At 42.7% G+C, this 21131-nt stretch overlaps 1 protein-coding gene across 1 annotated transcript in view; it reads right to left on the reverse strand.

Annotated features, from left to right (window-relative positions):
- RORB (RAR related orphan receptor B) overlaps nt 1-21131 on the reverse strand; it is a 261514-nt gene that overhangs the window by 21697 nt on the left and 218686 nt on the right. The window contains exons 5-6 of the mRNA XM_063917496.1: nt 11506-11627; nt 397-529 (exon numbers count right to left, since the gene is read on the reverse strand). Coding sequence (XP_063773566.1) covers nt 397-529; nt 11506-11627 — 255 coding nt within the window. The remainder of the gene's footprint in view (nt 1-396; nt 530-11505; nt 11628-21131) is intronic.

Raw genomic sequence — 21131 nt, forward strand, 5'->3', positions numbered from 1 at the left:
GTGGACCCACCACCCGAGTGGATACTGAGCGATTGTTTGGATTCTATGTGCCGGCATTTCACCGGCTGTCGAGATTCTGGCGTCAGTCTCCTGATCGCCGGGATCGCACCAGCCGGTATATTGACTGCATCCTGATTGATTTATAGTGGTCCAATCTCTGCCCTCTGACAATTAATGTTTGTCAACGTAAGATAACCTATTGAAATAGTCAAGATTTGAATCATATTACCGACATATCAGTATAACAACCAATTAGCAGCATAATAGCCTCATGCCAGCATAAACCCAATACCCATTAAAAGTCCAATGTTGTTCAGCTGCAGATTACATGTGCCAGGTGAAAGAGTACAATGCATGGAGCAGGTCACATTATCATCAACATTATCATCTACTTACCTGACTTAAGTAACAATATTTGATCATTCTGGCATAGTTCCATAAAGCCTGTTATTCGCTTTGCAAACTCCACAACATACTGTATTGCATGGGTAATCTGAATGGCACACTGCTGCCACAATGCTTCTCTCGCCTGCAAGAAACACCAGTAAAAACAGAAAATCTCAATTTGTCTGAAAATGAAATGCACAACTTTTTGTGTAAAAGACTAGAAGCAGGTCTGCAGCACTAGGAGTTAACTGCTATGCAGATAGCTGCATAATGATCCTAACAAATTAAGCAAATACTGTACAAGTAGCTGTGACTGCCTGCCAAGCTTTATTCTAGTGAATGGGGAAAGCAAGGTTATGAGAGTGCTCAGAATAATAGGTTTTATGATTTGTAAAATTGAATTGATATGTACTGTATGTGCTGAATCCCCCAGCGCACAGGTATATAAGTTAAATGCAACTTTAATGTACACTTATTTTTCACCAGAACTCAGCAGAGAACTTAATTACAATAAGAAGTTAGTCATCTCATTATCAACTGGGGAATATAATAATTAAACTAAATGCATGGCCTTGCCTTTTAACAACTCTCTTCATTAGACTTTATTGGCCTATCTATTCTGCATTTTTATTCAGGCTGCACAGTTGTTCAGGTGCATTATTGTGTTTCAGGAAAGTGGTTTCTGTAAAATATCTTTCAGAGAGAGAAAGAGCCCAATTGTTCCTTTATAGCACACATCCTCCTATTTATGCAACAGTAACAACAGACAAATACCTTGATTATTATAGGGGATATTCAATTGGCTCCAATAATTTTTGGTTAGAAAAAAAGGGGTGTTTTTTGCAATTTCTGCCCGATGTCTAGCTTTGGCCAATTCAATTAATCCCTGTTTTTTTCTCCTGAGAAATTTTACATTTTTGGGTGAGAACACATGGGATCTGGGATAAACTCCCAGACCTATGTGTTTCTGCAAAAAAATGCGGCCGATAGGGATGGTTACTGGGGAAACCCCCCCACAATGATAGCCGGCATCGAGTACAATTGAATATGCCTGGGGAGGTCGGTGTGTGTGTGTCAATAAGCCGCGGTAAATTACCACTGCTAATTGAAAATCCCCATAAGAATTTTTTTTTTGAGGTAGACAGTAACCATCACTGGTGCAGTGATAACAAATGATATGATGTAAAATGTAAAAAATATAAAAAAAAAAACTATTGGTGTTTAAGCATGAGATATAGCACTAAATAATGCACTATAGGGCATATCTAATTGTCGGCTCAGACCTAGTCAATTAGGTCACGCAGCCCCACGCATAGACATGGATCTTTCCTTGCAGCCTTAGGAGCTGCTAGGAAAAATCTGCAGTAAACGCAATCGCTGGGTTATAATGTGTGGGGAAACCCAGAGACACCAGCATTTATCAAAATCTATTGGTTATTTGTTGTTAACCCAGGGTTTGCCATACAGGAAAAAATGCTGAATAATTGAATAGATCCGGGCGTTAAAAACCACACAATAAACACAGCACCTAATTGGTTATACCCCTACGGAGCTGATTGTCATTTGGAGCAAGGGAAAAAATGCAAGTAACGGTGCACCGTGGTAAAAGCATGTTGCACTGTATGTGCAGGGAGAGTAAAAATGTGCAGAGATTTAGATTTGAGATGGGAGGTCCAAAATGAAATATAAGGTGCAATGTAAAAATAAAGCTGCCCAGCATGTGTATGCTTCATGCAAAAGCCGCCAGTATTTACCTTGCAGATATCAGTTTTCCCTTTATGACTCTTTATAGACTTGGATTGTGTGTCTAGTTCACTAGACAGTTGTCTTTCTTACTAAAGCTAGGTACACACTATCCAGTTTTCCAATCAGCCAATACTAGGTTGGATGGCCTGATAGATGGATAGTGCGTATGAAGAAGTGCTAGAGAATTTTTACCCGATAAACGCTCACATTGCTCCTGATTGGGTGAATGATACAGCGTGTTCTGCACACTTTATATTGCTCCCCACCTCCTGATCTCATTTGCACGGTCTGATCAAAAGCTTTAGCGTTTCAGTGGGTACCCAGCTTAAGTTATATTTTCCTGCTTGTTTTCTGTCTGGTTGATTTTACTCCTTGCTCTAGACCTAAACAGGTACAATTATACATATATTCTTCTTCTTACTATAAATAACAATATTAATTGAAAGAAAACAGCCATAGTTATTTATATTAGATGTGTTTAAATACAGTGCCTATATGTGTCTAAGTGTTCATTATGTTCTAAATATAAAAGTGAATCTACATTATTAACCTAAACCCTTTTACTATCCTTCTTTTGACTCTCTCTCTCTCTCTCTCTCTATATATATATATATACTAGAGATGAGCGGGTTCGGTTTCTCTGAATCCGAACCCGCCAGAACTTCATGGTTTTTTTCACGGGTCCGAGCAGACTCGGATCTTCCCGCCTTGCTCGGTTAACCCGAGCGCGCCCGAACGTCATCATGACGCTGTCGGATTCTCGCGAGACTCGGATTCTATATAAGGAGCCGCGCGTCGCCGCCATTTTCACACGTGCATTGAGATTGATAGGGAGAGGACGTGGCTGGCGTCCTCTCCATTTAGATTATAAGAGACTGAGAGAGATTTACTGGAGCTGACTAGGAGGAGTACTGTTACTGTAGAAGTGTAGAGACTGAGTGGAGAGAGTTTACTAGTGAGGACAGTGCAGTTTACTTTATAATCCGTTCTCTGCCTGAAAAAAGCGATACACAGCACACAGTGACTCAGTCACATACCATATCTGTGTGCACTGCTCAGGCTCAGGCCAGTGTGCTGCATCATCTATTATCTATATATAATATTATATATATCTGTCTGACTGCTCAGCTCACACAGCTTATAATTGTGGGGGAGACTGGGGAGCACTACTGCAGTGCCAGTTATAGGTTATAGCAGGAGCCAGGAGTACATAATATATTATATAGTGAGTGACCACCAGACACACAGTGCAGTTTATTTAATATATCCGTTCTCTGCCTGAAAAAAGCGATACACACAGTGACTCAGTCAGTCACATACCATATCTGTGTGCACTGCTCAGGCTCAGGCCAGTGTGCTGCATCATCTATTATCTATATATAATATTATATATATCTGTCTGACTGCTCAGCTCACACAGCTTATAATTGTGGGGGAGACTGGGGAGCACTACTGCAGTGCCAGTTATAGGTTATAGCAGGAGCCAGGAGTACATAATATATTATATAGTGAGTGACCACCAGACACACAGTGCAGTTTATTTAATAAATCCGTTCTCTGCCTGAAAAAAGCGATACACACAGTGACTCAGTCAGTCACATACCATATCTGTGTGCACTGCTCAGGCTCAGGCCAGTGTGCTGCATCATCTATTATCTATATATAATATTATATATATCTGTCTGACTGCTCAGCTCACACAGCTTATAATTGTGGGGGAGACTGGGGAGCACTACTGCAGTACCAGTTATAGGTTATAGCAGGAGCCAGGAGTACATAATATATTATATAGTGAGTGACCACCAGACACACAGGGCAGTTTATTTAATATATCCGTTCTCTGCCTGAAAAAAGCGATACACACAGTGACTCAGTCAGTCACATACCATATCTGTGTGCACTGCTCAGGCTCAGGCCAGTGTGCTGCATCATCTATTATCTATATATAATATTATATATATCTGTCTGACTGCTCAGCTCACACAGCTTATAATTGTGGGGGAGACTGGGGAGCACTACTGCAGTGCCAGTTATAGGTTATAGCAGGAGCCAGGAGTACATAATATATTATATAGTGAGTGACCACCAGACACACAGTGCAGTTTATTTAATATATCCGTTCTCTGCCTGAAAAAAGCGATACACACAGTGACTCAGTCAGTCACATACCATATCTGTGTGCACTGTGCAGTGCACTGCTCAGGCTCAGGCCAGTGTGCTGCATCATCTATATATATTATATATCTGTCTGACTGCTCAGCTCACACAGCTTATAATTGTGGGGGAGACTGGGGAGCACTACTGCAGTGCCAGTTATAGGTTATAGCAGGAGCCAGGAGTACATATTATATTAAAATTAAACAGTGCACACTTTTGCTGCAGGAGTGCCACTGCCAGTGTGACTGACCAGTGACCTGACCACACTGACCACCAGTATAGTTAGTAGTATACTTATATTGTGATTGCCTGAAAAAGTTCTATAAAAATAAAACTCATTCTGCTGACAGACAGTGTCCAGCAGGTCCGTCATTATATAATATATAATATATACCTGTCCGGCTGCAGTAGTGATATATATATATTTTTTATATCATTTATCATCCAGTCGCAGCAGACACAGTACGGTAGTTCACGGCTGTGGCTACCTCTGTGTCTGCACTCGGCAGGCAGTCCGTCCATAATTGTATACCACCTAACCGTGGTTTTTTTTCATTCTTCTTTATACATACATAGTTACATAGACATCTTCTCTTTATCAACCAGTCTATATTAGCTGCAGACACAGTACAGTACGGTAGTTCACGGCTGTGGCTACCTCTGTGTCTGCACTCGGCAGGCAGTCCGTCCATAATTGTATACCACCTAACCGTGGATTTTTTTCATTCTTCTTTATACATACATAGTTACATAGACATCTTCTCTTTATCAACCAGTCTATATTAGCTGCAGACACAGTACAGTACGGTAGTTCACGGCTGTGGCTACCTCTGTGTCTGCAGTCGGCAGGCAGTCCATAATTGTATACTAGTATCCATCTCCATTGTTTACCTGAGGTGCCTTTTAGTTGTGCCTATTAAAATATGGAGAACAAAAATGTTGAGGTTCCAAAATTAGGGAAAGATCAAGATCCACTTCCACCTCGTGCTGAAGCTGCTGCCACTAGTCATGGCCGAGACGATGAAATGCCAGCAACGTCGTCTGCCAAGGCCGATGCCCAATGTCATAGTACAGAGCATGTCAAATCCAAAACACCAAATATCAGAAAAAAAAAGGACTCCAAAACCTAAAATAAAATTGTCGGAGGAGAAGCGTAAACTTGCCAATATGCCATTTACCACACGGAGTGGCAAGGAACGGCTGAGGCCCTGGCCTATGTTCATGGCTAGTGGTTCAGCTTCACATGAGGATGGAAGCACTCAGCCTCTCGCTAGAAAAATGAAAAGACTCAAGCTGGCAAAAGCAGCACAGCAAAGAACTGTGCATTCTTCGAAATCCCAAATCCACAAGGAGAGTCCAATTGTGTCGGTTGCGATGCCTGACCTTCCCAACACTGGACGTGAAGAGCATGCGCCTTCCACCATTTGCACGCCCCCTGCAAGTGCTGGAAGGAGCACCCGCAGTCCAGTTCCTGATAGTCAGATTGAAGATGTCAGTGTTGAAGTACACCAGGATGAGGAGGATATGGGTGTTGCTGGCGCTGGGGAGGAAATTGACCAGGAGGATTCTGATGGTGAGGTGGTTTGTTTAAGTCAGGCACCCGGGGAGACACCTGTTGTCCGTGGGAGGAATATGGCCGTTGACATGCCAGGTGAAAATACCAAAAAAATCAGCTCTTCGGTGTGGAGGTATTTCACCAGAAATGCGGACAACTGGTGTCAAGCCGTGTGTTCCCTTTGTCAAGCTGTAATAAGTAGGGGTAAGGACGTTAACCACCTCGGAACATCCTCCCTTATACGTCACCTGCAGCGCATTCATAATAAGTCAGTGACAAGTTCAAAAACTTTGGGTGACAGCGGAAGCAGTCCACTGACCAGTAAATCCCTTCCTCTTGTAACCAAGCTCACGCAAACCACCCCACCAACTCCCTCAGTGTCAATTTCCTCCTTCCCCAGGAATGCCAATAGTCCTGCAGGCCATGTCACTGGCAATTCTGACGAGTCCTCTCCTGCCTGGGATTCCTCCGATGCATCCTTGCGTGTAACGCCTACTGCTGCTGGCGCTGCTGTTGTTGCCGCTGGGAGTCGATGGTCATCCCAGAGGGGAAGTCGTAAGCCCACTTGTACTACTTCCAGTAAGCAATTGACTGTTCAACAGTCCTTTGCGAGGAAGATGAAATATCACAGCAGTCATCCTACTGCAAAGCGGATAACTGAGGCCTTGACAACTATGTTGGTGTTAGACGTGCGTCCGGTATCCGCCGTTAGTTCACAGGGAACTAGACAATTTATTGAGGCAGTGTGCCCCCGTTACCAAATACCATCTAGGTTCCACTTCTCTAGGCAGGCGATACCGAGAATGTACACGGACGTCAGAAAAAGACTCACCAGTGTCCTAAAAAATGCAGGTGTACCCAATGTCCACTTAACCACGGACATGTGGACAAGTGGAGCAGGGCAGGGTCAGGACTATATGACTGTGACAGCCCACTGGGTAGATGTATGGACTCCCGCCGCAAGAACAGCAGCGGCGGCACCAGTAGCAGCATCTCGCAAATGCCAACTCTTTCCTAGGCAGGCTACGCTTTGTATCACCGCTTTCCAGAATACGCACACAGCTGAAAACCTCTTACGGCAACTGAGGAAGATCATCGCGGAATGGCTTACCCCAATTGGACTCTCCTGTGGATTTGTGGCATCGGACAACGCCAGCAATATTGTGTGTGCATTAAATATGGGCAAATTCCAGCACGTCCCATGTTTTGCACATACCTTGAATTTGGTGGTGCAGAATTTTTTAAAAAACGACAGGGGCGTGCAAGAGATGCTGTCGGTGGCCAGAAGAATTGCGGGACACTTTCGGCGTACAGGCACCACGTACAGAAGACTGGAGCACCACCAAAAACTACTGAACCTGCCCTGCCATCATCTGAAGCAAGAAGTGGTAACGAGGTGGAATTCAACCCTCTATATGCTTCAGAGGTTGGAGGAGCAGCAAAAGGCCATTCAAGCCTATACAATTGAGCACGATATAGTAGGTGGAATGCACCTGTCTCAAGCGCAGTGGAGAATGATTTCAACGTTGTGCAAGGTTCTGATGCCCTTTGAACTTGCCACACGTGAAGTCAGTTCAGACACTGCCAGCCTGAGTCAGGTCATTCCCCTCATCAGGCTTTTGCAGAAGAAGCTGGAGACATTGAAGGAGGAGCTAACACGGAGCGATTCCGCTAGGCATGTGGGACTTGTGGATGGAGCCCTTAATTCGCTTAACAAGGATTCACGGGTGGTCAATCTGTTGAAATCAGAGCACTACATTTTGGCCACCGTGCTCGATCCTAGATTTAAAGCCTACCTTGGATCTCTCTTTCCGGCAGACACAAGTCTGCTGGGGTTGAAAGACCTGCTGGTGACAAAATTGTCAAGTCAAGCGGAACGCGACCTGTCAACATCTCCTCCTTCACATTCTCCCGCAACTGGGGGTGCGAGGAAAAGGCTCAGAATTCCGAGCCCACCCGCTGGCGGTGATGCAGGGCAGTCTGGAGCGACTGCTGATGCTGACATCTGGTCCGGACTGAAGGACCTGACAACGATTAAGGACATGTCGTCTACTGTCACTGCATATGATTCTCTCAACATTGATAGAATGGTGGAGGATTATATGAGTGACCGCATCCAAGTAGGCACGTCACACAGTCCGTACTTATACTGGCAGGAAAAAGAGGCAATTTGGAGGCCCTTGCACAAACTGGCTTTATTCTACCTAAGTTGCCCTCCCACAAGTGTGTACTCCGAAAGAGTGTTTAGTGCCGCCGCTCACCTTGTCAGCAATCGGCGTACGAGGTTACATCCAGAAAATGTGGAGAAGATGATGTTCATTAAAATGAATTATAATCAATTCCTCCGCGGAGACATTGACCAGCAGCAATTGCCTCCACAAAGTACACAGGGAGCTGAGATGGTGGATTCCAGTGGGGACGAATTGATAATCTGTGAGGAGGGGGATGTACACGGTGATATATCGGAGGGTGATGATGAGGTGGACATCTTGCCTCTGTAGAGCCAGTTTGTGCAAGGAGAGATTAATTGCTTCTTTTTTGGGGGGGTCCAAACCAACCCGTCATATCAGTCACAGTCGTGTGGCAGACCCTGTCACTGAAATGATGGGTTGGTTAAAGTGTGCATGTCCTGTTTTGTTTATACAACATAAGGGTGGGTGGGAGGGCCCAAGGACAATTCCATCTTGCACCTCTTTTTTCTTTTCTTTTTCTTTGCATCATGTGCTGATTGGGGAGGGTTTTTTGGAAGGGACATCCTGCGTGACACTGCAGTGCCACTCCTAAATGGGCCCGGTGTTTGTGTCGGCCACTAGGGTCGCTAATCTTACACAGTCAGCTACCTCATTGCGCCTCTTTTTTTCTTTGCGTCATGTGCTGTTTGGGGAGGGTTTTTTGGAAGGGACATCCTGCGTGACACTGCAGTGCCACTCCTAGATGGGCCCGGTGTTTGTGTCGGCCACTAGGGTCGCTAATCTTACTCACACAGCTACCTCATTGCGCCTCTTTTTTTCTTTGCGTCATGTGCTGTTTGGGGAGGGTTTTTTGGAAGGGACATCCTGCGTGACACTGCAGTGCCACTCCTAGATGGGCCCGGTGTTTGTGTCGGCCACTAGGGTCGCTAATCTTACTCACACAGCTACCTCATTGCGCCTCTTTTTTTCTTTGCGTCATGTGCTGTTTGGGGAGGGGTTTTTGGAAGGGCCATCCTGCGTGACACTGCAGTGCCACTCCTAGATGGGCCCGGTGTTTGTGTCAGCCACTAGGGTCGCTAATCTTACTCACACAGCTACCTCATTGCGCCTCTTTTTTTCTTTGCGTCATGTGCTGTTTGGGGAGGGTTTTTTGGAAGGGACATCCTGCGTGACACTGCAGTGCCACTCCTAGATGGGCCCGGTGTTTGTGTCGGCCACTAGGGTCGCTTATCTTACTCACACAGCGACCTCGGTGCAAATTTTAGGACTAAAAATAATATTGTGAGGTGTGAGGTATTCAGAATAGACTGAAAATGAGTGTAAATTATGGTTTTTGAGGTTAATAATACTTTGGGATCAAAATGACCCCCAAATTCTATGATTTAAGCTGTTTTTTAGTGTTTTTTGAAAAAAACACCCGAATCCAAAACACACCCGAATCCGACAAAAAAAATTTGGTGAGGTTTTGCCAAAACGCGTTCGAACCCAAAACACGGCCGCGGAACCGAACCCAAAACCAAAACACAAAACCCGAAAAATTTCAGGCGCTCATCTCTAATATATACACAGATGGAGCCCTGCTAATCTATCCCTTTAATAGGATTAAGTGAGCCAGTGCAGTCGGATTTTATCCCCTGCTGTAATGACTTAATCCCCTGATGTATTGTTCTCTCTGTATTGTATTGCAGCTGACAACAATAGATGAAAGGCTTATGATAATAAACCATGGTGCACCTATGCGCACCTGAGAAGACTAGATGAGCGAGGCTCCATCTATATATACACACACACACACACACACACACACACACACACACACACACACACACACACACACACACACACACACACACACACACACACCCAACATGCATACTTGACATAAATCACTCAAACTCTGAAAACTTTGAGACAAACATACAGAATAACTATGTAAACTGCTGACTACAATGTTTATATAATAGGATAATTAAAGTATTAACAAAATATTATACATTGAATCCCTATGTAGTAAGCAACTGTAAAAAAAAAAAGTACTGAAACTAATAATTCACCGGTTCCGTGGCCACAAAACTACAACAGTCAAGGAAAGGCTTGCAGCGTACCATAGTAATTTTGTAAGAGCTTCTAAAGTGATTTAGCAAAAATAAGTCTGATGATACATTTCATATTTTTTTTTTATAATTTACTGTGTAGCGCTTAGTGGAAGTCATTCGGATAGAAAGAATATTTTTTGGAAGAGATCCTTCTATAGAGGCTCGTAAAACGTAAGTGTGACCTTAAAAAACTGGTCTCTGTGTCACTTCAGATATATATTGTCCATTTCCCAATCTCAATCAGAATTAAGCTGGAAAGACGAGGGAGGATGAGAAGTAACAGGAACATAATGTATGGGCAGGAGAAATTACTCTCCATGATACTTCACTAATCCCTATTTTTTGTATAATTTTATTTTCTTTAAACTGCCCATAAAAAATTGTGGGACATGTAATATTACAATACATTGTAGTTACAGGGCCAAATACTAAAATACTAATATGAAACAAGATTGGAGAAAGACCAAAAGAGGGCACTGCTCCACTGCAATGTATAGTGGGTATTGCAACAATACAATAAACTGCACAGAGTGAAAGAGTATTATGTACACAGACCAGGGTAGGAGCGAGCAGCACCATCTTCACCTCTTTACATCATATTTAACAGTACACATCAATTTGATTAGAAAAAGTAATTCCAGGCCAAACGAAATGCTAGATAATGCTGATATGCTCACATTGCATAATATATTATTGGATAAACATTGAGTATGGAATAAGAAGTGCTCCTAAAAAATAAAAATGATCAGTGAATGATGATGTTAGTTCTCATAATGATTATAACATAGAGCATTTAACATCAAAATCTCTGCTGATTGTTATCATGAATCCAATGATTCAACTATATTTGGATTGACCTGCAGTTTGCTCAATGGCCGAAATGGTTGCAAAATTGTATTTTAAAAATTAGAAATGTGTATAAATGTAGCAGATATTTTCTGTTCATGTATTTGTTGTACTTTTCAAATGATAAATGAACTCAATAGGAGAGAAAATAATTCTCACACAATTGTGGATAAAAGACCTGCATAATGAATAAACTGGAGATATTGATGTTAGTTAATGACATGTACTGTACACAGAAACTATGTGACATTCGGTGAGTTTTGATTGTAGCTTGTTTTCTGATCACCGTATGGACCTTGATGCTATCCATTGGCAAAACCATCCAACTTACCTTTTCCTTGTAAGTGTGGCATGAATTAGGCACATTACAAGGCATTTTATAGAAGATGGCATATATAAGTAATACTTTAATAGATTCGTACAAGTATGATAGCTGTGGTTATGAATTTATGTGCATTTGTATCTTTGCACTTTGTTAGTAAATAACCCGCTGTCTCTTACAGATTACATACACCATCTACAGTACCTTGCTCTGGTATACTTTAATTTCTTCGTAAGTATGAGTTTGCCATGCTAGCTGATGTAATTCATCCAGTGTATACTGACACGTCTCCAAATGGGACTTTATGATATTTTGTGCAGCTCGATCTGTTCCAAAGATATAAATTGCAAAATCAATAAGCATTTATCTGTAAATATAAGTTGATCATTATTTTGTATATATATTGTTTACTAGGGGAAACATGTTAGCAGTTAAGGGATAAAACGTCACATGTTCATCAAATGAGTAGAATGTCTTTATTATTTAATTTTGTTTGTCCATGTACAGTATACATACAATAGTATGATTTCTAGTTGGGTTACTGTGTACAGATGTGTGTAGCCCAAATACAACTGAAGTACCATGCTGCCATTAGGCGCTCCCTACTTATTGCTTTAATTGTAGCAGACCAATGAGTTGTCTTCCCTGCAGAATTCATAGCAGCTGTATAAAATATGAACAGGCAATGTGTACCACAGATTAATAATGCTCACTTGTGGATGTGCAAATCAGCATACAGTAAAGGCAGAAATACTGCTCTATGCACTTCTTCCCTAGCATACATGTAAATTAATGAATGTATGCTCAATGCTAATTTATATTAGAAATGGTTTGGAAATAAGCATCAAGAGTTGGATAACTGCACCAAAAGAGTATTTCATTGATTAGAAAAGCAACATATTTTTAGCTACGTATATGGATATGATTGTAATATTACCAAAACTAATCACTATAGGTCCTGAAAGTGCACCAGGAATTATTGCATACTCATAATACTGTCTCATAAATAGAGCAGTCATGGACAGACTTTGCACCAAGCTACAATGCAGATTGTATGTGGATTTCCACTAAACCCATTCCAGGTCATCTAGTTGTACTCCTAAAACAATATTTAGACGTTTACTATCTGATGTAATGGGATACAACCTGCGAAACGCGTCATTAATTTATGATATTGGAATTACTAGCCTCTTTTATGATACACCATCTATTGCAATATTGGAGAAATAAATGAGAATTAGTATTATAGTCTTGATTATTATATCCAGAAAGACTCTTACAGTAATCTATCAGCAAACCTGTGCCTGTTACCAATCTTTCTACTATATGTATTGAAGGGACTGTGGGGCAGATGTATTAACCTGGAGAAGGCATAAGGAAGTGATAAACCAGTGATATGTGCAAGGTGATAAAGACACCAGCCAATCGGCTCCAATATGTAAATTAACAGTTAGGATCTGATTGACTGGTGCCTTTATCACCTTGCACATATCACTGGTTCATCACTTCTCCAGGTTAATACATCTGCCCCTCTGTACTCAGACATCTTGAGGACACTTCTTACCTCCCCATACTGCCACTCCCAGCAAGAGACGGCAAGACACTCTGCATTCCCGAATACTGGATGCACTTTCTGGGCATGTGCACATCAATTTCAGGTTATGTAACATGGCCTAGTACTCACTCTGCACTAGCCACTACATGTCTGGGTAATTTTATTCGCATGTGTGCATATTTACATATAAATACATATATATTTTCAGTTTAGGGGGGAATTCAATTATCTGTGGTAAATTGCTGTGGCAAATTGATTCCCCGGGGGTTATTCAATTGTCCCTGATAGCCGGCACTATTCGGGAAATTTTTCAATGGCCGGAGGCAGGAGAGAAAAAATAACTTACTCATTTTAGCAAACGCGGCTGCAAAAACACATGGATCTGGGAACATATCTCAGATCCATGTGTTTTTGCGTTAAAATGCATCAGTTTTTTGCTGGGAAAAAACGCACTACAATTGGATTGCCCAATAAAACCATAGGGCAAAAAATCATGGTAAAGCCCATTTTTTCATGTGAAAATGTATCAAGCACAATTGAATTCCCTCATAAGTTTGCAAATATTTTCTCCTCTACCCAGTCAGCTCCACGAGGATCCATGAAAGGCTCTTCTGATCTATTAAATAATGAACCCTTTGCTTTACCTACATATTGCTAGTAAGTACTATACTTATAACTGTTCTCATGTAGAGGTGCTGCACATGTTCTGCAATAACATCCTGCAATAACAGTTCATAATAAAAAATATTAAATGTGTGTATCTAGAGTAAAGCTGGGTACACATTGAGAGGTATGTCATACGATCCAGCGGCCTGGGGCGGGACAGTGAGAGAATCTTCATATAATTGCAGCACAGTTATCTTGGACTCAACTACTGATCCCTCTTGGTTGCTGGAGACCTGATGCAGTGATACACAAAGGTGATCATCAGCAGCACTATCTAGCTGCTTCTGATTACCTGACTACGTATTGACCCTTCCAAAACAGTGTTCCCCATTGCTAATAATATAAAAATGCAATAAGATTACACTATGATCATATCCGATGGTAAGCGTAGGTCTAATCATTCAGCTGTCTAATAGGGTAAATGTAATTACACACTTCTAATTTCTTGTCGAAGCTAACAAAATATTTTAATTTTAAAAATGTAACAAGGAATAACTAAGACTGCACATTTTACTTCTACTAAATGAATGTATACATCTAGAGAGTGAGTATAAAAAGAATGGTTGGCACTGCTTGACGACACCAAATGCGTCAAGTGGGTGGTTAAAACGGGCATGGACGAAACTATGGGTCCCATTTATCAACAATGCATAACCCAACCTTAGCACTCACTAAACGGGTTTTGTCCTACTTTCAGCATTCATCATACAGCGGTGAAGTTTACAACTGTTTGCCCCTATACCGCACACGCCATCTATAGATGGACCTCACTGGAGAGGTAAGTAATGCTGAATACCAGCTGCATTTTTTGTTTGTATTACAGTGATACTTTAGGAATTATGCTGCTGGTGTTATTCTCTGTTGCTAGATGGAGCCCAAACTGTGTTATTAAGTCTCAGACACAGTGTTCACTATAATGGCAGGACTCCAAAAATGTAAGTTGTTTCACCAAAGCACGTTCCTGTGAACACTGCTGACAGGCACACTGCCGTACAGGAGGTGTGTCTGCTCACTTTGCAGACCTGGGGGGGGGTTCCTAGCATTCAAGGAGAATGTTAGGCTGCATTTTATGGCTCTCGCTGTTCTGCCAAAAACCTACCGAGTGACAGGAGCCGGGTGCTGCACAATAATGCATCACCCAGCTCCCCATCACTGAAGAGGAGCCGCATTTTGGTGTTACGCCCTCCGAGGGTGACACCAAGGTGCGGTCCGCATCTCCCTCTAGTGACACCTCTGACACCGGGAGAGTGGCGCTTGACTGAATTATTTTAGCCAAACACCACACTCACATTGACAATGAAAAGCTGAATCTGACAGTTCCACATGCAGCAATTTGCTGGCTGCTTCACTTTCACATGAGCTTACCCCTGAGCCACACTGTTACTGTATTACTGGAAGATAATCATATTACAATTCAATATACAGGAGAACCCAGGGAGGAAAAGATAGAATTATGGGCAAGAGAACACAGACAATTGAACTGCTCTAAATGGTCAGTTCTGCTAGCAGACTTCCCAGCACCATCACAGAAACTAAATATAAAATACTTCTCTGCATAAGAATATTAGGGCCTTATTCAGAGTAGCACACTATGCTGATATTCACACAAACGGCCAATGGGGGTAATTCAGATCTGATCGCACCAGCAAATTTGTTGACTAATGGGCAAAACCATGTGCACTGAGGGGGCGGGGGGGGGGGGGCAGACGTAACATGTGCAGAGAGAGTTAGATTTGGGAGGGGTTATTTTGTTTCTGTGCAGGGTAAATACTGGCTGCTTTATTTTTACACTGCAATTTAGATTACAGTTTGAACACACCCCACCCAGATCTAACTCTCTATGCACATGTGTGTACACACGGTGAGATCCTTGCTATGTCCGATTTTGACTATGCGATTTCCCTTGAACTCCCCCAGAGCCCAGATAGCACAGATAGTACAGATTTTGACTATCTGTGCTTGAGATTTTGTCTATGTACGATTTTGACTAAGTGCCAATTTTGACCATACTTTGTACTAGATAGTACACTAGATAGTCAAGATTTATTGCCTGCACAGTCTATCTAGCCTTACGATACCGACCCCACGGGAGTGCACATCGGGATCGAATCTGTATCGCAAGCTGCCTAACACCTTGAGATATGCACTAACTTTTCATAAGATTTTGACTATAAAGTCAAAATCTTACAGATTTATCTCACCTTTATATCTGCCCCCCCTGCAGTGCATATGGTTTTACCCATTAGCTAACAAATTTGCTGCTGAGATCTGAATTAGGCCCTATGTTTTTTCTTCTGCACATGTGTCTGAGTCGCATTATGCTTGAATGACAATTTTGTTCAAACAGAGTTACAGATCAAATTTAGAAGCATGGTACCGGAACTGTAAGATGTGTTCCTGGATGGTGGGTGGGAGGTAATCGGGAGGTGGCTACAAAGATGCACGGATTTGTTGCGTCTTATGGGAGTGTCACAGCTGTGATGTGGGCATGTTGCAGAAAAAGCGGTTGCGTACCACGCACATAGGAGACCATACTCTACGGCGAAACTGTAGGGTTGTTGCAAGTTTTGATAATGTGACCAATGGTGCTTCTAAAGATGCAACATACTGTAATGCAGCGTCTATACATGCTGCGAGTGAGCACCTCAGTCCTTGCACATTTGCACGCATGTATGTACCCTATGGAAGGGCTTTGTAGCAGCATCAGCATAAAGATGCAAACACGAATGCAGCAAAAAAATGGAACTGTGGCCTCGCCAGCATACGACTCAGACCTTAGTGGTTTAACTGGTTGTCTACATTTACATACTCAGGGCCTGATTCAGATTTGCAAGCAAAGCAAAAAAGCAAGCAACTGGGCATAACCATGCTGCACTGCAAGGGGGATGGGGGGCAGATATAACATGTGCAGAGAGATTTAGATTTGGGTGGGGTGTGTTCAAACTGCAATCTAAAATGCTGTGTAAAAATAAAGGTGTCTAACATTTGTGGGCTACATGCAAAAGAAGCCAGTATTTACCCTGCACAGAAACTATATAAATGTATTTGCACCCCTTGCATGGAACATGGGGACAGATTTATTAAGCCTGGAGAAGTGATAAAGTGGAAGGCGATAACGCACCAGCCAGTTAACTGTCATTTTTCAAACCCAGCCCGTAACACGTCAGTTAGGAGCTGATTGGCTGGTGCATTATCACCTTCCACTTTATCACATCACCAGGTTTAATAAATCTGCCCCATGGTTTGTTCCAGGCACAATGTTACTTGATTTTTTGTTGTTGCTTTATTTACAAATCTGAATCAAGCTCTCAGTGATGGCAGTATGTGCAACAAATATTCACGTATGAGTCCTTTGGGGCTAATTCAAACCTGATCACTGCTGTGCGTGTTCGCACAGCAGCGATCAGGTCTGAAGTGTGCATGCGCTGGCGCCGCAGTGCACTGGCGCATGACAGATAGCCAATGGCTGTCTTAGCCCTGCGATCGCCTCTGCCTGATTGACAGGCAGAGACGGTCAGTGGGCGAGAGGGGGTGGGCCGGCGGCATTTGGCCGCCGTTTAGGGGTCACGGTCCGGGCAACACAGGCATGCCCGGACTGTTGTGGGGGTGGGCCGCGGCCGCTGCGTGACATCACACGCAGCCGCTGCGACCCGGGCAGCAATGAGTAGCTCCCAGCCGGCGCGCAGAAGCTGCGCTGGCTGGGAGCTACTCCTACAGTACAAAAGCGGCGATGTACTTGTACAATGGGGTAGGGCCTGACATGCGGGGCGTCCCCCTGCATGTCAGGGAAGCTGATCGTAGATGTGCTAAGGTCTGAATCACCCCCCTTGTTCTGGAACAGTTTCTGCTACGGAGCCAACCTATTCATTTCTTAACAAAGCACAGACATTCAACAAGTTATCCTCTATCTCATGTTTATTGATTAGGATGAAAGAGCACAGATTTGAGTGTACACTGATTTGCAGCAATACACCTATTAAGTGAAGCTTTGTTTATAACTGTTGGATCTCATGGAGATGTTTCAAAAAAGGTGGAGGATCAGAATCAAATTCTATCCTCTTGGCAGACACTCTGTCTCCACCAGCAGACTTTATTCATGAGTATACTGTACAAGAACACTATAAACAGAGAGAACTGATATATATGTGGCCAGAGGATCAGATGAACATTACTTTTTACAACATGACAGCTGTTTCTCAGCCACTGGTGTACAGTATAAAAGAACAAAATTCAGAACGTCCAAACTACAGTTTATGAGAGATATCAAAAGTAGATTAACTAATACCCAATGAACTTGGATACAGACTTCAATTTATAAAAGCATAATATTTATAAGAAACCTCCCATTACATTAGGTATTAATAAGGCTCCTGGATAAACCTTTTCTGATCCAATAGCATTTAAATCTACCTACAGTACATTATGCCAAGCTTGCTGAAGAAATACTCGTACCTCCTTTTGATGCTATGGTATTCTTTCAAACTGCATACTAGTGTACTTTATATATAATGTATGTGTACTTGCAGTATATAATATGTAGGCATGTGTTTTGCATTCACAATTGGAAAATGCTATCTATCAAAGTTTATTTAGCAACTAGCTGGAGTACCCAGTTTTGCCCGGGATTTGGAAATATTAAACACACAGTATAAATAACATTATAGATAGCTGAATACCCATGCTTCGCTCCGGGATGAGGATGGTAAATTAGAATGATAGTTGTCCGTTAATTTACGTTGGTTGGAAATCTTGTATATAGGCATATCTTGCTTCCCTGACACACTTTGTGTAGTGGGCGGACCCCTTTTTGGTCCCCCAAGGGACCCTGCTCTTTCCACTATACATCTCTCAGTCTGTGGCTTCCTGCTGCCTCCATTCCCCTCCTCACATCATGTCAGCGCCCCTGTGAAATTATCGATTTATTCACAGTTTCTTATATAGCGTAGCACATTATGTATCTCCTGATATACTCTGTGCTGCTGGGGGACCATGATACTTCCACCATATAACTCTCAGTGTGTGGGTTTGGGCTACCTGCATTCCCCTCCTCACATCAGGTCTCTGCCCCTGTCACATGCAGCCCTGTCATCACTGACATATCATGCATGTCCTGATATAGTCTGTGCTGCTGACCCACCCCTAGGGGTGCTAGTGGTGTGTTACCCCCCAGTGTTTGTTCCCAGAGTGTAAGTCATATTTGTAGCAAGTTTGGTGTAAATTGCTCCAGGCATTCCAGAGTTATGCTGTCTGCTGAAAAACTCTGTGCTGCTGCCTCAACCCTAGGGGTGCTAGGGGTGTCTTACCCCCACAGTGTTTGTTCCCAGCTTGTAAGTCATATGTGCGCCAAGTTTGTTGTAAATTGGTCCAGGCATTCGGGAGTTAGGCTGTCTTCTGAAATACTCTGTGCTGCTGTCCCACCCCTATGGGTGCTAGGGGTGTGTAACCCCCACAGAGTTTGTTACCAGATTATAAGTCAGATGTGTACCAAGTTTGGTGTAAATTGCTCTAGGCATTCCACAGTTATGGTGTCTGCTGACATACTCTGTGCTGCTGTTCCACCCCTAGGGGTGCTAGGGGTGTCTGACCCCCACAGTGTTTGTTTCCAGAGTGTAAGTTATATGTGTACCAAGTTTTTTTTATAAATTGCTGCAGGCATTCCAGAGTTATGCTGTCTGCTGAAATACTCAGTGCTGCTGCCTCACCCCTTGGGGTGTTAGGGGTATCTTCCCCCCACAGTGTTTGTTGCCAGATTGTAAGGCATAGGTGTACCAATTTTTGAGTACATTGCTCCAGCAATTCCGGAGTTATGCTGTCTCCTGATATACTCTGTGCTGCTGTCTCCACCCTAGGGGTGCTAGGGATTTCTAATTGTTTTAGTTGCCTCCGCTGTGTTTAAATACGCTCGCATGTAAAATTTCACGATCTTCGCTTGTAAACTGTGGATTTGTATAGAAAGACAGAAGGACACATTTTTGCTTTAATATAGTAGATAATCAGGGAATCAGCAGAATATATATGTTAGTATTTTACAGAGAATAAAATAACTTTTATTAGCAGCAACTATCTTTATTCACATTTCTTTTCTGTCAACACAACACTGCAAAGAGCTTTACCAATAACACAAACAACTTATACAACTTTCAAACAAGTTATGCCGCACAAGTGCTTGTAATTTCTTTTAGGAACACGTGAACATAAGGTGGGTACACACTATGCGATGTGCTCCATGAGCTACATTGCATAGTGTGTCCCTCTCCCGGCTCAGGCCGCCAGATGTGAGCAAACACACTGTGCGATATCGCTAGCAATATCGCACAGTGACATCATGCCACGGCCGGGCCGCACATGCAGCTTTGGACGATGAGTTCAAATTGAGCTACATGCACAGTCGACACCGAGGGTCATTAACGTTCTGCGTGGCCCAGCATCGAACGTCATTTACAGCATACTCACTGGACAATATAGTAAACGATATCGCTCAAGAAGGGTCAAAGTGAGCAACATTGTTTACTATATCGCCTTTAGTGTTATTAAATACTTTTAGCATGTAACTCATGCCATTCAATACAGACCATATAGCCTTGCTCATAGTTTAAACAAATATTGGTCTGTTTACATCCTCTATAATGTATGCTCATACTTGAAGCCACTGGAGGGGGGGTGCCAAGAAGAATATTTAAATATACCAATGCTAATGGATTTAATCATTGCCATGCAGTCTGCCATCCATCCCCTTCTCCCTGCTCCAAAATTCTCTGTCACCTCTGTCCCATTTTTATGCATAGCACAGTGCTTCCCAAACTTTTTTAATTCACGTTGCCCCTGACTATCAGAATTTTTTTCACAGCACCCCTAGGCCAAAAGTATCTTTAGAAAGAAATACTCAATTAAGTAAATGTTGTTTATATGTCATCCTTAGGTTCAATTGTGTGATGACGGACAAGATTTGCTTCTGTGTGTGCACACAGTTTATGATTGGCAGCCACCAGCACTGGTTTTGCCTATAACATTGACCATAAATAATTTGAATTGGTCCTGGACCACCAGTCCAAGGCACCCCTGCAAGTGTCCTGAGGCACCCCAGGGTGCCACGGCACACAGTTTGAGAATCACTGCCATAGCGACATCATATGTAATAACTTATTACTGCATATAGCTCTGCTTCAAATCAGAGTACTGAAGGTCTATATCAGAGGTTCTCAAACTCGGTCCTCGGGGGCACACACAGTGCATGTTTTGCAGGTCTCCTCACAGAATCGCAAGTGAAATAATTAGCTCCACCTGTGGACCTTTTAAAATGTGTCAGTGAGTAATTAATACACCTGTGCACCTGCTGGGTTACCTGCAAAACATGCACTGTGTGTGCCCCCGAGGACCGAGTTTGAGAACCTCTGGTCTATATAAATAAGTATAGATACCTCTTTGTGTTTCAGTCTTTTAAATTGTACATTGTATTACTATAATTTTTCTGTGAAGTGTTGCAAATATGCTGGGGATATGTAATAGCTGTAAGAAGAACAAAGCAGGAATCTTGCATTCAGCAAAACTTACTCAAAGTGACATCTAATTCAGCAAATAAAATGTCCGACACCTCCCTGCTTAGCCATAG

This window comes from Pseudophryne corroboree, chromosome 1 (assembly GCF_028390025.1).
Source record: "Pseudophryne corroboree isolate aPseCor3 chromosome 1, aPseCor3.hap2, whole genome shotgun sequence".
In the NCBI taxonomy this organism is placed as follows: domain Eukaryota; kingdom Metazoa; phylum Chordata; class Amphibia; order Anura; family Myobatrachidae; genus Pseudophryne; species Pseudophryne corroboree.